General features: G+C 39.0%; 1 protein-coding gene across 6 annotated transcripts in view; it reads left to right on the forward strand.

Annotated features, from left to right (window-relative positions):
• Positions 1 to 16,737, forward strand: part of LOC149453630 (3',5'-cyclic-AMP phosphodiesterase 4D) — a 1,049,085-nt gene extending 1,032,348 nt beyond the window's left edge. For all 6 annotated transcript variants that reach the window (XM_089688054.1, XM_089688055.1, XM_089688058.1 and 3 more), the window contains 4 exons: positions 2,072 to 2,226; positions 6,575 to 6,697; positions 8,941 to 9,123; positions 10,330 to 16,737. In XM_089688054.1, coding sequence (XP_089544180.1) covers positions 2,072 to 2,226; positions 6,575 to 6,697; positions 8,941 to 9,123; positions 10,330 to 10,731 — 863 coding nt within the window. In that variant the 3' untranslated portion in view covers positions 10,732 to 16,737. The remainder of the gene's footprint in view (positions 1 to 2,071; positions 2,227 to 6,574; positions 6,698 to 8,940; positions 9,124 to 10,329) is intronic.
• The last annotated feature ends 1,443 nt before the right edge of the window (positions 16,738 to 18,180 follow it).

The raw sequence follows: 18,180 nt of genomic DNA on the forward strand, positions 1-18,180 counted from the left end.
CATTGCAGCTGCTGTTATTTCCTGATTTATTAGGCAATGAAAACCAATGCAATAAGTGATTAAAGTGGACTGCCTCCCATTTATGGGGCATCTGTTTATGGTTAGCTCAGAGTGTACAGATTATTGCAGCGGTTTTCTGTAATCCCCTGTGCTTTGCGGCAATTTGCCTCAATTTTATTTTTCACAAAGGTGGCAAGGAAGAGACAGCAGAGGAGGATTCTAATATTTTTTGGTTAGTTACCCAAGACAATAGAGGAAACATAGTCCCAGCCAGAACCAATCTGTAGGCTTTTGGTCATGAAGGAGCTACAAGGCCCTGCATACATTTCAAATGTGACACTTGTAGTCTCACAGCTGCTACCGTTTGCCCTTCCTGATGTTGAGCAGCAGCTCTGAAACCCCCATCAGTTCTGTGCCCAAGGTCCAGGGTTTATTGTGGAATTTTTAATGTTCTGTGTTCCCTTTGCCTAAATATAATTCTTAGAGTTCGGCCGTGCGCTTGGTAACCAGAGGGATACCCTAGAGTGCAAAAATCAATGTGGTGACTCATGCCTTGCAAATAAGTGGAGAATGTGGTAGAGGAGTGTTCTAAGCTCCTACTTAGTCTTCATCAATTTAACCTTTTCACGTCCTCTCCCTGTCATGTGCTTCTGGGTTGCACAAGTATTAATGTCAATATTATTATACAGGGATATTCAAAAAGATGGAGCAGATTTCAACTTTTTATTTCAAACAAATTGTAAGCTATAGAAGCACATTCTGCACATTTCTGGATAGAGGAAGATTCAAAGTTAAAAACCCACTTTTGCAAGATGGTGCCCCGCCTCACTTCTACTTGGAGGTCTAGCGTTATCCAAATGACACCATTCCAGGAAGATGGATTGGATGATAGACTGGAAGAGGTGGACAACATGATCTTGTTCGTCGGTGGCCTCCCAGACTTTACCCTTGCCATTTGTATCTGTGGTGGTACATGAAGGAAAGGGTATTTGTCCCACCTATGCCTGCTACTCTTCAAGATCTGAGACATCAAATTGTTGAAGCTGTGAATTCAATAACTAGTGACCAGTTGATTAGTGTGTGGCAAGAAATGGTCTACAGCTTAGGTGTTCTTCACGCAGCCCATGGTGCTTGTGTCAAGTGCATACAAGCTGAAGGATCATAAAACTTTGGACCTTCCTCTATCCAGTGATGTGCAGAATGTGCTTCTATCCCTCACTGTTTATTTGAAATGTTGAAATCGGCTTCAAATTTTGAATTTAGGTAGATGTCTGCAGCAAAAAATAAAGACAAACCCCAATAATATGATTTGCAGTTTTTGCAGGGGCTGCTGGAGTACAAGCATGCATGTAGACAAGAAGTCTTCATGCATGCATGCTTCCTGCACTGAGATGCAACAAAGAATGAAGAAACGGTTGGAACCATATTTTCTTAGAGGAAAAAAGTTGGCCATTGTTTTTAAAACACAGTTCTTTAGCAACATACATGACACTGAGTTAGGGTTTACAGCTCCTTTAATTAGAATACAATAGGACTGATTCCAGTATGCAGAGAAAAAAAGACTATGTGACTGTGACTACAATGATTTATTTAATTTTGAAAACCAGAGGCAAGGCCAAAAAATAAACAAACCATGAAAAACCTGTCCCTTAAAATCAGAGCATTTGTAATTTTGCACTACGTCTCTAACATTGGCTTGATGATGTTTAGCTGCTTAATACCCTCCAGTCCTCCATATCGTGCTGAGTGTTTCTAGCAGTGCAGCTCAGATGGTGGTGCAAGTCATTATACAGGTGTGATGGTCTGAAGCCGGCGGCATGCCTGGGCCAGTATGATTAAAGATCCAACTCAGTGATTTCTGTCGGTAATAAGTGCGTGCTCCACATGATACCGCAGCTATCATTTATCGCGTCAGACCTGTCCTTATTTGTATGGATTCACGCTGCTTCGTTGCAATTGAAGCAATCAGGCAATCATATCCTATAATTAACACAGACATGTTTCTGACATTTTTTCCCCCTCTCAGTCCCTTGTGTTGCGTCTGCTAAAATGTTCTTTGATTTTCTTCCAGACTCAGAATTAGCCTTGATGTACAATGACTCATCTGTTCTGGAGAACCACCATTTAGCTGTGGGTTTCAAGCTGCTACAAGAAGAGAACTGTGACATTTTCCAGAACTTGACCAAAAAGCAGAGACAATCATTACGGAAAATGGTCATTGACATAGTAAGTGCACTTTCTTATCCTGCAGTAGCATTATGTTCTGTTTATTCTTACTATTTCAGTGAGAATGCTTTGGTTTATTGTTGTTTAAGGGAAATTAAGGATTTTACCATGAATACCATCTTGCATTCTATAGGTTCCTTTTGAAGGGAGTTGTGTACTCTGGAAACAGGTGTACTAGCACTTGCACCATCTCAATTTCCAGCTCCACCCGGTGCTCAGACTGTGAGGCTGCCTATGTCTTTGTATAGTATAAATCGCTGGAGGAAAAGTCAGCACTTGGGATAAAATCAAAAAGGCGTTCTTCCTTTATTGAAATAACATGAATAACAGCTGTAAAACAGCCAATGCCTTTCAGCCATCAGGCCTTAATCATGGCTCTAGACATGTCCAGGTGTATAAGGCTTCAAAGATAAACTGCGTAAAGCTGGTCATACATTGATTGAAATGTATCCGGTTCAGTAGGGAGTGGCCAAATTTCGATCCATGCTTGCACACAGTGGAAGTTGGAAATCACCAACACAGGAGCACAGGAGGTCTCTTATCATGGAGCACCATTCAGAGAACACATTGCATTTTTCTCAATGAATGCAAATCCTTCTCTGACTGGACAAGGTGGAGAGGCGGGGCGGTGACATAATGGTCTCCACCATGTCTGGTGAGAGAAGGATTTTCATACTTACAAGCTGGACCTAGGTAACTATGCAAAAAAACCAAACCTGGAATTCAGCTTTAAGCCTCTGAACTGGAACCGGTACACAGTGAGATTAAAACTCCTGATCTGCCTACTCTTCTTTTTTTTCTTTTTTTTTAAGGAAGTGACTCAAAAAGCATTTAAGCTATTGGATCAGCCTGACAGTAAGGCAATCTATGAAGTCTATTTCTCTCAGCAATGGTTTCTTGTAAAATTTAGCACCTACCACGTTCATACAATTAAATTCTTGGTCCTTTGGTCAAGATGCACAGCTTCATTGCATAACTCAAAGGGATCCTATGTGTGGGATAGTAGACACATCCCTTTGTGATCTGGAATCTTACACATATTGTCACTGTTTTTGAGATCGCAGATGCCTTTGTCTCCATATGTTATTCCTGAGAAACTGGTTACCGTCCCTTGGAATTTGAGCTTGCTCGTGCTTTCTGTGTGTGGGGGACATACCTTGCATTGTATATATGTAGTGCGATCAATACAGAGTTACATCATATGCTGTGCCTGAAATGAAGATAATATAGTATATGGGTCCGATGGTGTGCAAGGACTTTACTAACAACATCCCACGTCACCATAAGATATGCAGCCCTACTGCAGCTGTAGAAAGATTGCTTACGTTTGCTGTATATTTCAATAATGGCCGGCATGAATAACCTAGATCACTCAAGTTACTGTGTTGAATTTCAGCCATAACTTTTCTTCCAGTTTTCAATAGATGCTGTTCACTGTTATTATTTTAATATATTTTATCTTATGGAGAACATTATAGGAACAAGTAAAGGGGACCGGAACACCCAAATCTCTCAGGGGAACTGGAGCGAGGCTGGGAATTATGGCAGAGAGATCCCACTGTTGATTTGAGAAGTCAGGGGCTCACTCTTTAAAGGTCCAGAGTTTTAGCCAGCTAATTATGGTGTCCGTTTATGACACGGAGAATAGCTGCGATTCTGAGGAACGCAGCTATTCTCTGGTCATTCACAGTTTGACACTCAGGAGATCAGCGGAGAACATGTTCAGCCCTTCACTGGAGATCTGTGTTCTCCCTTCAGATTCTCCCGCCCAGAGCTGGAGAATCGGAGGAACCGCAAACTAAGCAGCGATAATTTACCTCTGTTTAGTAAACTGATCTTTTACTGTAATCTCTCGTGATGATAGTAAAAGCAGCCATTTTCCAGCGTTTGTAGATCAGTCTCCCTTCGTTCGGAGAACTGATCTACACCGCTTCATAAACGGCATTCACAGGAGAACTGTGTTCTCTGAGAATTTCGGAGAACTGAGCAGTGATCATTTACCGCTTGTTCATAAATGGACACCATTGTCATTATTGGCAGGCTGTATTTTCAGCTGTCTTACTCTGATGTGATGACTAAAATAGTCTCCATCTCGTGCAGGAGGTGTGATAGCCGGTATATTTTCTGCATCTTCACAGGAACATTTCTTCTCGTTTCCATCCACCTTGTATATAGAAATAACATAAGGCAGCTGAGAAGCCTCTGTCATACATCTCACATTGCTTGTATTTGTCAAGATTCATTTACTGACCCAGTTTACTGCTCTAAACCTTGGTGTCACTTGGGTAGATATATCAGACATTTGTGTTATGTAAGGAATACCTGTCACTGGAAATACATAAACATGAAATACAAAGAGTGATTTTAACTCCCACTCCTTCCTTCTGTCTGCTCTAAGCTGCACTGGGCTGAGTCCATTATCTTGTGTAACATTTTGTAAAGATACAATTGACTTTGCTTTAGTACATATCGATGCTAAAGGCTAGCACACATTTCTAATCCCCACATATATTTTTTTTCAAGTATATATCTTAGAACTTTTTTTTCATTTGAAGTCCTTATTCTGCATTTTGATTTTCGAAAAACTAGATGGCGCTTAACATGAAAAGTCTGCAGACTTCATTTCATATGCGTCTTCTTTATGGATGCACCTCTGAGCTGCATTGTACATGTCTAACTTTTCCAGTTAGGATAGTGAGATCTGTAGAGTCTGAGTGAAGAATTAACAGATACTGGAAAAGAAAGCGAACTAAAACTGAACTCCAGGCAACTGTAAAATACACAATCAATGCAGCTCTGTATTAATAAATATGTACATGACATCTCTCTTGTAATCCCCTATACAGCAAAACTCAGATTGGGAGAGGGAGAAATAACATGAAGAGGCAATTAATTGTGCTACTGTGCTCATATGCTAACAAGGGACATGCCGATAGTATTAGAAAGCAGAGAGAAGACCTAATCAGTCTGTTGCTTCTCTTTTCACTGTCCAGTAACAGGCTGTGATCTGTAAGTGGTGCCAGCAGCAAAAAAACTAAATTGGGTAACTTACCCTGCAAGACAGGGCTGTGCTGTGTGACAGAGCTCTGCAAATCTCAGGACTGGATGGACAGAAATACAAACTCTTAGGCAGCCCAAACATTTCCCTTCAATTTATTTAATCTGTATAGCTAACTGCCTGCTTGAAGTTCTAGTATAAATATAACTAAGACAATGAAGAATAGACAGCTAGAAAATATGACTCTGGACTGTATGAAACAAAAATAACATGACATGAATGAAATTGCAGTAAGCTGAAAGGAAGTCACTGACAATTTTATGGACTCTTATGCTCTTATTCCCTGAGTTATACTCGCAGCTTGCTGCCTGACCTACTTGTCATTTGTCAGTTGATTCCTGGTGTCATGTTGTTTCCGCTTATTACAGCGTTTGCATCCTCTGCCATTCCTCCTGCCTGGCTGTATTCATTATTCCTCAATGCAGGCACAATGCTGACAGCTGCACAACCCTGCACCAGACAAGCAGGATAATCTCAATATGAGACCTAAGGACGGCAGACTTCATTTTGGCATTTCACTTGGGGCGCAACAAAAATGACTGTGTTGGTCACAATGAGGTTCCAAGTCTCTTTTTTTTTTTTTTTTCTTTTATATACTGCATCTTCTTGTTTACAAAGACTTCTGTGCCAATCTGAAACCGTATTTTAAACATTATATTTTTCCTACATATGTATTCCATAGTCAACCTATTGATGTCTAAAATGTATGTTGCACCAACTATCTAACAGGGTATTTTCCTTCAAATTAAAGTGGTTGTAAAGTCGAAAGGTTTTTACTTTAATGCCTTCTCTACATTAAGGTAAAAAAAAAAGCATGTGATCAGTACCACCCCCCACCCATGCACACACACCAAATACTTACCTGAACTGGAGGGAAATCATTGCACAGAGCAGGTAAGTATAACATGTTTGTTATTTTTAAAAATGGAACCTTTAGAAGGAGATTTCCTTTTTGCTTTCTTTTTAATCTTAAGGACATAAAGTGAAGGGAGATCTCTCCAAATGGATTAAGACAATAAACATACTGACATGAGTTCAAGCCATTCTTTTAAACTTGAACAGTCAATGTGTAGCAAGGGGTTTTTAGGGTACACTCCAACAAAATGTGGTATTGACAAGACATTATGCAATGTCTATCCATTCTTTACCTCATTCAAATAAAAAAAACAAAATGGCCAATAACTCCAATATTTGCACTAGCTCTATAGCTATAGTTTGAGAGGATCGTTGCATTGTGTCTGTACTGGTTTGTTCTGGATCAGACATTTTTCATTTCTCTTCTTTTACTAGGTGCTTGCAACAGATATGTCAAAGCATATGAATTTACTGGCTGATTTGAAAACAATGGTTGAAACCAAGAAAGTCACAAGCTCCGGAGTCCTTCTTCTCGACAACTATAATGACAGAATACAGGTAACCAGAATATCCATTGCCTAAAGCTCATTTGACTCTCCTTATTTATCACTGTAATGCAACCAGTCTGCATTCACAGTAATAAATATGGAGCGGTTTTCCTTTCTTTTTTTTTTCTTTTTTTTTGCAAAAATTAAAATAGCCTTTGTCGCTAGCACATAGAGTCAGACCGTGGTTCACTCACACATAACAGTATCCCAGCCCTCCAACAGTGCAAAAGTGTTCTAATTACAGTGCTGTTCAGGGAGTGGGTCCCAGGATGTAGGGAACCGAAGGAAGCAGCAGAAACTGAAACACTTTGTGCATTGGCACAAGAAGGATATGGGGAAACCACTGAAGTAGGTGCTAGGGACAATGAGTTAGCCTGTAAGCTAAAGAGAGTGTCCTCTACACCCAAGGGCTAGAGAGGCAAATTGCCCTAATGACCCACCCAGAAATACACTCAACCACCACTTATAGAAGTGGAGGCAAACCTAGTGATTAGCTGACATTTTGCTGGCAGCCCTACATTCTGAATTGAACAGGAGTCTGGCTCTGAAATCATGTGGAAGTGGATGAAGGAGAGGTGTGGGACTCCACTGACCCGTCTTTAGACCTCATACATTGAGGTAGGAACACACTGTGGCCACTTATGTATTTACTGATCATGGTAGGCAAAGTTAGGGTAGGAGTCTAGTAAACTACATTCCCAGAAATCCAACATTGACAAAAACTCCTTGGACATAGCACTGTGTCCTATGCACCCAGCATATGAGATACAAACTTAGATGCTTGTAATAAGCCATCACAACTAAAGCATAACGCTCCAGAGGTTTTTCCCATCTGTTCCAGGAAACAGGGACTTACCCCCTCAGTGGAAGAGTCCCTGTTAAGGGAATTCACCCATTCAGACACAGTGTAATAGATTAAAGCCAACTATTAAATGACATTTACTGGTCTTCCTGTTAAGGTTGATTACGGCTGTATCTATGTTAGGAGCAGACCATCTGTCAACAAATTTTCAGTGCAAGGGAAAAAATTCAGGTACACTCAGGTGGAACCCAGGACCTTATAGGGTGCTTCCAGATTGTATTGAGGAACATATCAAACAACGGGTGTAGTGGAAAGGTCTTTGCAGCTGTGGGAGTCCTAAGAGGCTGACCCTCTCAATGCAAAGTAGAATGCACTGCACAAATAAGGTATGACACATCCCTCCACAAATTTGAGGTAAGGAAGGAGGCTTTGATGGCCCAAAAACAGTCCATTCAGAGGTAGAATGCTGGGACTCTGAGTCAGAAATAGTAACAGGACCGACAGGATCTACCTGATCTAGGAGCTTGGAAGGGTTGCTTCACCCAATGGTTAATGTTAGCACCTGGTCCCTCAGCCTTAACCCTTACTGCCCTTATTGTAGTTATCTCAAAAAGTTTAAACAGGTGCTCAGAGAGGTAAACAGAGGTAGCTCCTGGTGCTTTGACCCGACCAGCCTTACTGTGTCTTCAGAGAAGGAGTAACACCTGGGGTCTGTTCCATGGCTCGAAGGTCACATTCCAGTCTTAACTCCACATGTCCAATCCAGCAGGGTTCAGATACGGCCTCCAAAGCTCAAAAAAAGCTAATTAGGAGAGCTGCTGTAAATAAGTAGTCTCAAGTAAGCAGCGAAGTAGCAAGGATTCCTGGTAGAAGTTCCAGAAGAAAAAATCCAAGCAGAAAAAAGCCTAGCAAAAAATAGTTAGACTTTAATGGCATGGGTAGAGGAGGGGTTTTGCAAAGTCTAGCCTACAATTTTTTTCTGTTTGACAGTCTCCAAACCTACTGTAGGCGGCAGTATAATCAGACTGTATCTGAATTCCAGTGTGCCTCAATGATTGATAAAGAAAAAATCCCCCAAACAGTGCTCCTTTCATACATTACTGTGCTTATATACTGCAAATGATCAATGTTTTCCTGTGACTGATATGATTGGATTATTTTTCATTACGCCTAATATGATTGGATATTATTGAGTGTGCTTCTACAATGATGTGCTTACTTTCCATCAGAGAACATTAGTATATAAGAATTACCAGCAGCCTCTTAGTTTCTTTCACATTTGGGGTAATAGAGGACTGTTTCCTTATTTATCCAGCTATGACTAAATCACACACAACATGACTCTTCCAGACTGCACTTCACAGCTAAGAAAAGTGTAAATGAAAAAGAAGCCTTGTGCCTTCTGTGTAATATCACAGCGGGTGATGGTGGTGTTTTCATTTCTATTTTAGGTTCTTCAGAACATGGTACATTGTGCAGATCTCAGCAATCCAACAAAACCTTTGCAGCTCTACCGACATTGGACAGACCGGATAATGGAGGAATTCTTCCGTCAGGGAGATCGAGAAAGGGAGCGAGGAATGGAAATCAGCCCTATGTGTGACAAGCACAATGCCTCTGTGGAAAAATCACAGGTAGATTAAAGTTGTTTTGTCTTTGTAAAATGTGCAGATTAACACCTACATAGAAATTAGGTCATGTAAATGTAATACTGTATCGCAGGACTATTTAGTTTTGCTCTTAGGGTCATATAAATGAGTGATTTCCAAGCTTTGGTAGGTCATGTTCCATCATAACAACCCTCAGTTATGCATAAACACCACTGCCCATCATGGTTCTGGAAGTGTACCACCTATCTAAATGCATTGCTTTATCACTTGGGCTTTCAGAGTAAGCCAGGAACACTTACCAATTCTGGACCCATTCCCTTCTTCCTAGCTTATGATGTAGGCCTCTTTTATCACACAAAAAACCACTATCTTATACAAATATGACCAACAAAACCCAGTTACCAGTACTCGCAGTAGCAGACGTCTTTTAAACGTTCAATCACCATACTCCCACTAGTGCGGAGAATACTTGCTTTTATGATGGTTGTCAGGCTCATGAGAGAGTTTGAGTTAAGGTGGTTTTAAATGCAGAAGGTTTTTAAAAAAAAAAAAAAAAAAAACGGGTGCAGCTTCCCCTGAGCACCCCTTTTTACCTACCTGAGCCCCATGTGCATGAGAGCAGCAACTCTCCCGAGTCTCTCGCTCCTCACTGGCATACACAGCAGTGGCAGCCATTGTCCATTCACAGGTGCATGACTTGGGAGTTGGCCTGCTCAAGTGCTCCCATAGCAAGGGGCTTGCTTCTGCGAGCACTCGGCAGGGGGAAGGAGCCCGGACCACCAGCGGAGGTCCCAAATAGTAGAGGATTGGGGCTGCTTTGTGCAAAGCCATTACATGGAGCAGGTCAGAAATCAAACAAAGTATTACGTTTGATTTTTTTTTTTTTTTTTTAAATGGCATCCTTTAGAATTACTTTAAACTGGTAAACAGAAAAGTCCTCTTTTATAAGTTTCATCCAGTTTTTGTTATATGAAGTTATAATAAATGATATGATAGTGATATCTTGAAGAATAATTCATCTTTGGAAAACTATTGCTCATAAAATATCTACTTTAGACTGAAACTTAATGTTATTATTTCATAAAATATTTAGTGGCATATTCATCTCCACCATTATTATTATTGCCATGGCTTTCGTTTTTTTTGGATGATGTATTATATTAAGTTTACTGATTTTAGGTTGATGGGAAGTTTCAATAAATCTTTAACAAATGGTCTCTTTTGTGCCAGGTCGGGTTCATAGATTACATTGTTCATCCATTGTGGGAAACATGGGCAGATCTTGTTCACCCCGATGCCCAAGACATACTGGACACACTGGAGGACAATCGAGAATGGTATCAAAGCACAATTCCCCAGAGTCCGTCCCCTGCCCCAGATGAGCAGGAAGAAGGCAGACAAGGTCAAACTGAAAAATTCCAGTTTGAACTAACACTGGAAGAGGATGGGGAATCAGACACAGAAAAGGACAGTGGCAGTCAAGTAGAAGAAGACACCAGCTGTAGTGACTCAAAGACCCTTTGTACACAGGACTCTGAATCTACTGAGATTCCACTAGATGAGCAGGTGGAAGAAGAGGAAAGCCAGACAGAACCTAGTGCATTAGAGGGAGAGCATTCCCCTGACACGTAACAGTGCGGAAAGCTTTCTCTCTTATCTCCCTTTTTGTTTTTACGTTTTTTGGTTTTCTTTTTAGAAAATGGTCTCCAAAGTGCATGAAACATGCCTCAACCATGCTCACACCTCACGTTCATCTGCCAGGATGTTTGTTGATCAAAACTGACCTAATTTACTCAGTTTGGCACTCAGGAATATTAACCGAAATCCATGTCCACAGCAGTGGAAAGATAACAGGAAACATTGGCAGACAGTGAAAATAATCAACTTCTCCAAAATGTTTCTTGAGGAGTGATGAAGGCAAGAAGATCACATGGCTTTGCTTGCAGTGAGGAACAAGCATTAACAGAAATAAGAAATGCACAGTGCTAAAGTGCTGGCCTTGTGTGGCAACAGATAATTGCATATTGTTATCGGGACACATCTTGGATGGTACAGCATCAGGATATCGAGCTGTGGAGATTAAAGAATTTTCTAATTTTAAGTCTTCCTGATAAAAACGACTGAAAAACATGAAACTAGAAATTCTGCCGCTCTTTGGGCTGCAACATCCTCTGCATTTTGTATCATATGTAATACAAAGATTTTTTTTTGTAGAGCTTTTACTTTTGTTATTAAATATATATTGAGGTATTCTATTTAAAACAAAAAAAATGAAAAAAGGTACATTCATCCACCACTGTTTTTTTTTTCCAAAGAGTAACTTGCAAGTTTTCAGTACAAGTAATGTGCTACACTGGATGACGTCTCCGGGTTGTTTTTTTGCACCTTAGAATTTCATAGCAATTGATCGAACTGTAGAGATTCATTATTTTGTATGCCTGTATATTTCTTAAGGACACTGTCTTGCAGGAAACCCTTTCAGTAGAATTTAATTTTTAATCCTCTTTTAACGTTCTGATCAGCACAGTACGAATGCATTGGCAACGTTCCGTCACATACTGTTCTACAAGCACCAATGTCTCAATCTTCTCTCAACCACAGACTAGGGATCACACTGTCCAATGAATTGTGTGTATGATTCACCCATGCAGAAAATGTGTCAGAATTTAAATTTTTTGCAAAGATGCATCATTCTGAATGCCTTTACCTTTGATGATTGTGGCTGAATTCAGCTGGCTTGCAAAAGATTCAAAAATGGTTTATGTCAAATTTAAAAAGATGTTCTTTCTATTCTCACGTGGCTGTATCTGGGGGGGAATAACCCTCTGCTGTACACAGCCTATGCCTCATTAATGGCCCATACGAGTTCCAGGGTAGGCTTGTCACTGTCAATAAAGCTGAACATTTACCAGGATCCAGGTAGTTGACAAAGGCCACTTCCAGCACAGGACAGTTGACTTCACTCACCCAAGAAGAGACATGAAATAATCCAAAGTGTATGTCTGGGCAAAGTAAAAAAAAAACAAAAACCATATGCAGTACAGAAAAATGTCTGTTGATCTGCCAAATACCTAGTAAGCTCCCAGTTTCCTCTGTTAAGCTGACAACTCGGTATCTGCTGCACTAAAATCTTAATCAGTGTTGTCAGCTCTACCTGAGGTCTCCATTTCTGACTACAGAACACCCCCCTCCTCCAGGATGCGGAGTAGTCCACCAGGCAAACCCTCAGGTAGGGCTGATCGCACTCCTTTACATTTCAGTGCAGTAGAGGTATCTCTGCTGGGAGTTTGGAACTCGCTGGATTTCTGGCAGCATCAGGAGGTATTTTTTGTACAGTGTTTTCAAAGAAACAAAACTTGCGGTAATGTGCATTGCAGAGATGTGTGTGTGTTTGTGTATATGTATATATATATATAGATATATATATATATATAAATTTTGCCCTGACATGCACTTTAAATGCATATTATCATAGGTATTCTAGAAAGGAAATGTTTGATTCTAATGTGCTCCAAAAAGGTAAATTCCACAGTAACTTGCTGCGGTCCACACTGCACCTTCCACAAATGTAATAATCTGATATAGAATAGTACACACAGGTCTAAACACCTGACAACATCCAACCTCTGCATACTTCTTTCAAACAGCTAATTTTCAAATAACCTATCATTACAAACCAAAAATAAAATAAAATATATACAGAATTGTATGCATCCAACCATACACTTATATAGCTAGAAAAAAAAATATTTGAAGTATCAGTGCTGCAAGAGCGATCTGTCTAGCAAAGCTTTTCGTACTGCTAAAAATTGTGTGTCTAGTCCTAAGATCATCAGTAACCTGTAGTAATGCATCTTACTGCATGCAGACTAATGTTTGTGTATAATAATGGCCAAAAATATTTTTGACTAAAAGTATACAAAAATACTAGAAAAAAAAAAACATATTTAAAGTTCTTTACAAAGGACTTCGGCCTTTGGAGTAGCCTTAAGTGTCTCTTACTTGTGTTTCACACCATCAAACTTAGAAAAGTCTCTCTTGCAGTTTGTACCTCCAGCAACATCTTAGATGCTTCGAGTCGTGCCGTCTTACATGTTGAAATCCTCTGTTCTGCTAATCATTCATACTGTCCCTCTTCTCTTGCCCATTGAGTGCCTGGAATGTATACAATGATAAAAAGCAATATGATTTCCAAAAATAAAGATAGACCTGAAAGGGTTAACAGCTGCACTAATGGAAATTGTTTCATAATACAGTTCACGTCACCACATTAATCATGCAAAATGTAAACAAAAGTAAAAAAAAAAAATCATTCATGGACAATCAATGAGTATCAAAAACATTGTTTTTGTAGATCTAATCTAATGCACTGTAAAATCCTTTTCTTTCCTTTTTTTCTTTTTCTTCCCTTTTGTCCTGTTTGCCAAAGTGTGTTAAAACATTGCACGTGGCTTTATATATACACCATACAGTTAATAAGTGTCTTTATTTTTTTTAATCAAATTTGTCATTTGCCAGAATAACGCAACCTATTCAGTGCTGTATGGCCATACTTTGGTTTTGTAACAGTATACTTTATCTTGTTAGTTCCTGTTGTCAAAATAGAAACATTTTTTGTAATCATTTTTCACCATTCTTTTTAACAGACTTGGTGGGAAAATTGGCTTGAAAGGTACAAAAAATTGCTTTAAGGAAAAAAAAAAAACTTGAATGAAATGGATTTTCAGAAAGCTGTTTTTGAGTGTTTTTTTTTTTTAATTATATACATATTTATTTTTTATTACCTTTGTGCCATTCATTATTTTCCTCACCGGATGACCTTACCTGTAATACAGTCTTGTTTGTCTCTGTTTACAACCATGTATTTATTGTAATGTACATACTATAATGTTAATTGTAAAATACCAGTTCTTATTATGACATCATCTTTAACTGGATGGTGTTCTTATATCTTGAAACTCTTGGTGAGAGAATGAATATTCTGTATATTTACTCCTTGTACATTTTATCTTCTGTATTATAACGTCACCTTAGAGCTTCTTAGGAAAATTTGAAAAAAAAAATCTTAAAAAAAAAATATGCTAAATTTAAAAGCTGCAGGTCTTTGGTCCCAGGGCTGTGCCTTAACTCTGAACTATATTTTAATGTGTTTTGCTGCATTTGGAAACAAAAGGAGAAGAGAGAAGGCTGGGCATTTAAATGTTAGTTTTTTTTAATTCATGCACTTTGTTTACTTTAATAATCTAGCATCTACAAGTGAAGTTCATGCAGGTTTTTTTTTTATCTGTCATTTTTATTGCCTTTTGAGGTTTCATCAGGTTTAGTATTAAATTGACTCAGACAGTTTTGATATTTCCCATATATTTAAAAGTGCTTGTACTTTATTTAACATTCTGGGTTCATCAAGATTAATGTATGTTTGTTTTACATAATTAAAAAAAAATGTAATAATTGTATTCTAAATCAAATCATTATCCACCATCATGTCAGCTGGGAAATGGTTGGGATGGTTGTGGTGGTGGGTTGGGGTTTTAAGGCGGTTGTGCTCAAACTCCTATTAACCAATTCCTTATGAGACTATATTTGATTTTGGATATGTATAGAGAAGGTCCCAAACACCGCACACCTAGCAAATCCATTAGTAACCAGGTGAGAGCAGCCTCAGCCAATGTCATCCAAAGCCACGCACCCAACATGTTTCCGCCCACAGGGCTTACTCATGGTTAAGCGCTGTGGGCGGGACGAAACACGTTGGGGACGTGGCTTTGGATGACCCTGATTGAGGCTGCTCTCACTTGTTTTTTGCTAGGTGTGCAGTGTTTGGGACCTTTCTCTATGCATAACCACAGTATGTGAGGAGATAAACAGACTCCTTCCCAGCCAGCACCCATTGCAGGAAAGACCGGATGGACTTATAGGAGCTTGAGCGGAGACCTTAAGTTTTATATTTGATTTTGCTTTCAAGTCTTGTGTGCACAACACAGAAAGCTGTGCTATATATACGAAAAGGCTTGAGGAACCCAGTAATCCAACTCTAAAGATAGGCATGTATTACATTTTATTGTATTAAAGGTTTATATGTAGGTCAGTTTTCATTAATCCATCATACATAAGCTATACTGTATATTCAGGTGATCAGTGTAAATGTATTCAGAGTATAAAGGATTTTACAGTTAATTCAAACTTAATTATTAAAAACAATCTACTATAATTTCATTGAGGGCTACTTAGCAAAAGGGTTATAAGATGTAATAAAAATATATTCCAACCACAATCTCCATAAAGAGCAAGCTACATAAAACTGAAACAGAAAGTTAAATTAACCAGAAATTTTGGTAATGAAGTCTGCCTAGCAACCCTACCAAAACATTTGATTTCAATGTGAATCAAAATTACATTTAGTTCTTGATACCCTTAATTCTGAGAACTCCTATAATTCATCTTGCATAATAATCCAACATATATACTTTATATGTACCCTTGATATACTATATCTGTGTTAGTGCCACTCATTTATACTTCTCTCCGTCCACCAAAGCAATATATCATTTGTGCGCCTAAACGGACAGTACACTATTGTATTGAAGGGTTAGGATGGCCCTTTTGTAGCATTTTTCAATATATGACTTAATCTGCTGCATGTATAGAACATTTAGAGCCTTTTCTATTTGTTACGTTTCACAACGACACTATTAGTGTTCTAGGAATCCAAAGGTTTTCTTTTTTGTAGAAAAATGTAATGTGTACAGTAGAGAACATTGTACAGAGATGTATAGTTGCACTATAATGGTTAGATAACTACACATATCTTTATATTATTTATGTTATTTAACTGCACAGGTCGAATGGGAGAAGAGTCTAGGGGGATGTCGTAATGACCAAAGCTGTTATTAAGGCCAAAAGGCCTTAAAAATGGTCTTTCTTCTCCCTACGTTATGTCCAAAACTCAACTGCGTTGGCTTTTGTACATGCACAGTAATGTCAAGCAACATAGTTTAATGCCTCAAAATGATGGGTGTACTTTGCCATAGTGTTGAAGCATATATGCTTTTTTATAATACACGGGCGGGCCATGCAGTTGTAGTGGTCATGGTAAGCTACGGTTCTATCCTTACCCAGTTCTCTTTTCCCATTGAATGCTACTTGTGCTTTATGGCCAGTTAAATCCATTAGCACTGTTTTCTCTAAGACAACACTGATAGTTTCGCTCCATTCCATCACTGCCCAGCCATTAAGTCGGTGAAAGGGGAGTTTCTTTTTCATACCTAATCAGAGCCTCCTTTTTGACACACAAACTGTAGATTTTAGCAGCCCTGGTCCAAAGGATTTTGATTGCTTTTTTTGTTTTGTTTTAAACCATATTTTAAAAAAGGGATTCTAAAACTACGTGAAATCCAAAATCATTTATGCCGTTGACATTGGTTTGTTTATTTTGGTTTTATTTATATTTTCTTTTGCTTTTTTTTTTTTTTTTTATTTTTGGGTATGTCCGTAGAATGCCATCCTATGTGAACACTGCAAATGATTTTCAAGGTTTCTTAGCCTCTTAACAGCCTATGGGATAGTACTGTACATCAGTATCTTCATATGAAATTTTTATATGCAATGGAAATAAAAGCATGGGTTGGTTCTGCCTAACTGTTCACGTCTCCGTGTCATTAATGAACATACATGCAGCACAATCTGACTCTGGACAAAATGTCTTGCTTCAGTGAAGAGGAGAAGGGTGTGGGAAGAAGAGGATGTCAGTGCTGATTTTCAGAGGGAAGTGCTTTTGTGATCTGTTCAGGTTTGTTATCCTTCTTGATCACTCATTCATCCAAAAGCAGCTCATTTGCAGCATCAGGGACCACATACCTAAGATTGTAGTCTGATCATCTCCAACACAGTCAGGTTAGATGACATTCACCTCTGTCTCAAGGCGCCTTAATCCTTTTGATGCTATGGACCTTTTTTGTGCATATTAACCAATCAGCTTCTAACTTCAGATTGTTCAGCTAAAGTGTTACTAAACCCACAACAGTAAAATCAGTTTGCATATGCAGTAAAACATACTTTGCAGAAAAGATAATAGAGTGAGCGCTAAATGCAGTATAGCAGCTAGCACTCATGGTATAGGTAACAGATATGCATTTTTTAGCGCTGCACTAATATTTTAGAAAAAGTAAAACATACATGTTATACTCATTGTGGAACCTAACGGGTTAATCCTCTGCATTGTGTACAAAGACTGTTTGATCCGGACTTCTCTTATCCTCCCCTTCTTTTTCCCCCCTCTTATCTCCTGATAAGACATATGGTGTGGAGTCACTCTGCACATCTCAGTTTGGTGTGTATTGCTAGAGACGTTTTTTTTTTTTTCTTGGAAGAGTGCATGTGATCAGCACAGGGCCAATTAGCACTGTCCAGACAGCAGAATGAAAACTCCTCCTACAAGCTTTAACATGTGCTCTGCTGAACACTGATAGAAGTCACAAGATTGCTAATGAGAAAAGGGATTTATATTTAGTTTATATTTACTACAGTAATTTCATTTCCATGTGCTGTGTACTGTGGGAGACCAGATATAGTGAATGCCGGATCCTGGGTTTAGTAACACTTTAAGCTATGAAAATGAATGGTAGAAACTGATTAGTAGCTATGCACAGCTGCTCCAGTCTTAGTGCATTTCCCTCTGTTTTCCAGAAAGCAGAGACTCTAGAATAAAATGGTGATTGCTGCAATGTTCTGTCACATACAGTAGTAATTGTTTATCTAATCTGGATTTTCAGAAAATAAAATACACAAATATTTTACCAAAACAATTGGTACTGCAAACAGAAGAGGTTGTGTGGAGTAGATACCAAGTATGGTAAGCCTCAAAACTGCATGCATCGTGAAAAGGCAAAAAATTTTTACACAAAAATCTCCATAGGTAATGATTTAAAAGCCCTTTAGAGTTCATCAGTTTATCCAGTTAAGGACCACCCTATAGCATATGCACTGCTACTTTGTGCAAAATCACGTATATATACATGCGATTTTGCACTTGCTGGTTGAGGTGGCGTGCGCATTCTCCTGGCACACCGCTTCTGCTGTGAT

Source organism: Staurois parvus, unplaced genomic scaffold (assembly GCF_062004578.1).
Source record: "Staurois parvus isolate SC_StPar_1 unplaced genomic scaffold, SC_StPar_1.0 ptg000445l, whole genome shotgun sequence".
Taxonomy (NCBI): Eukaryota; Metazoa; Chordata; class Amphibia; order Anura; family Ranidae; genus Staurois; species Staurois parvus.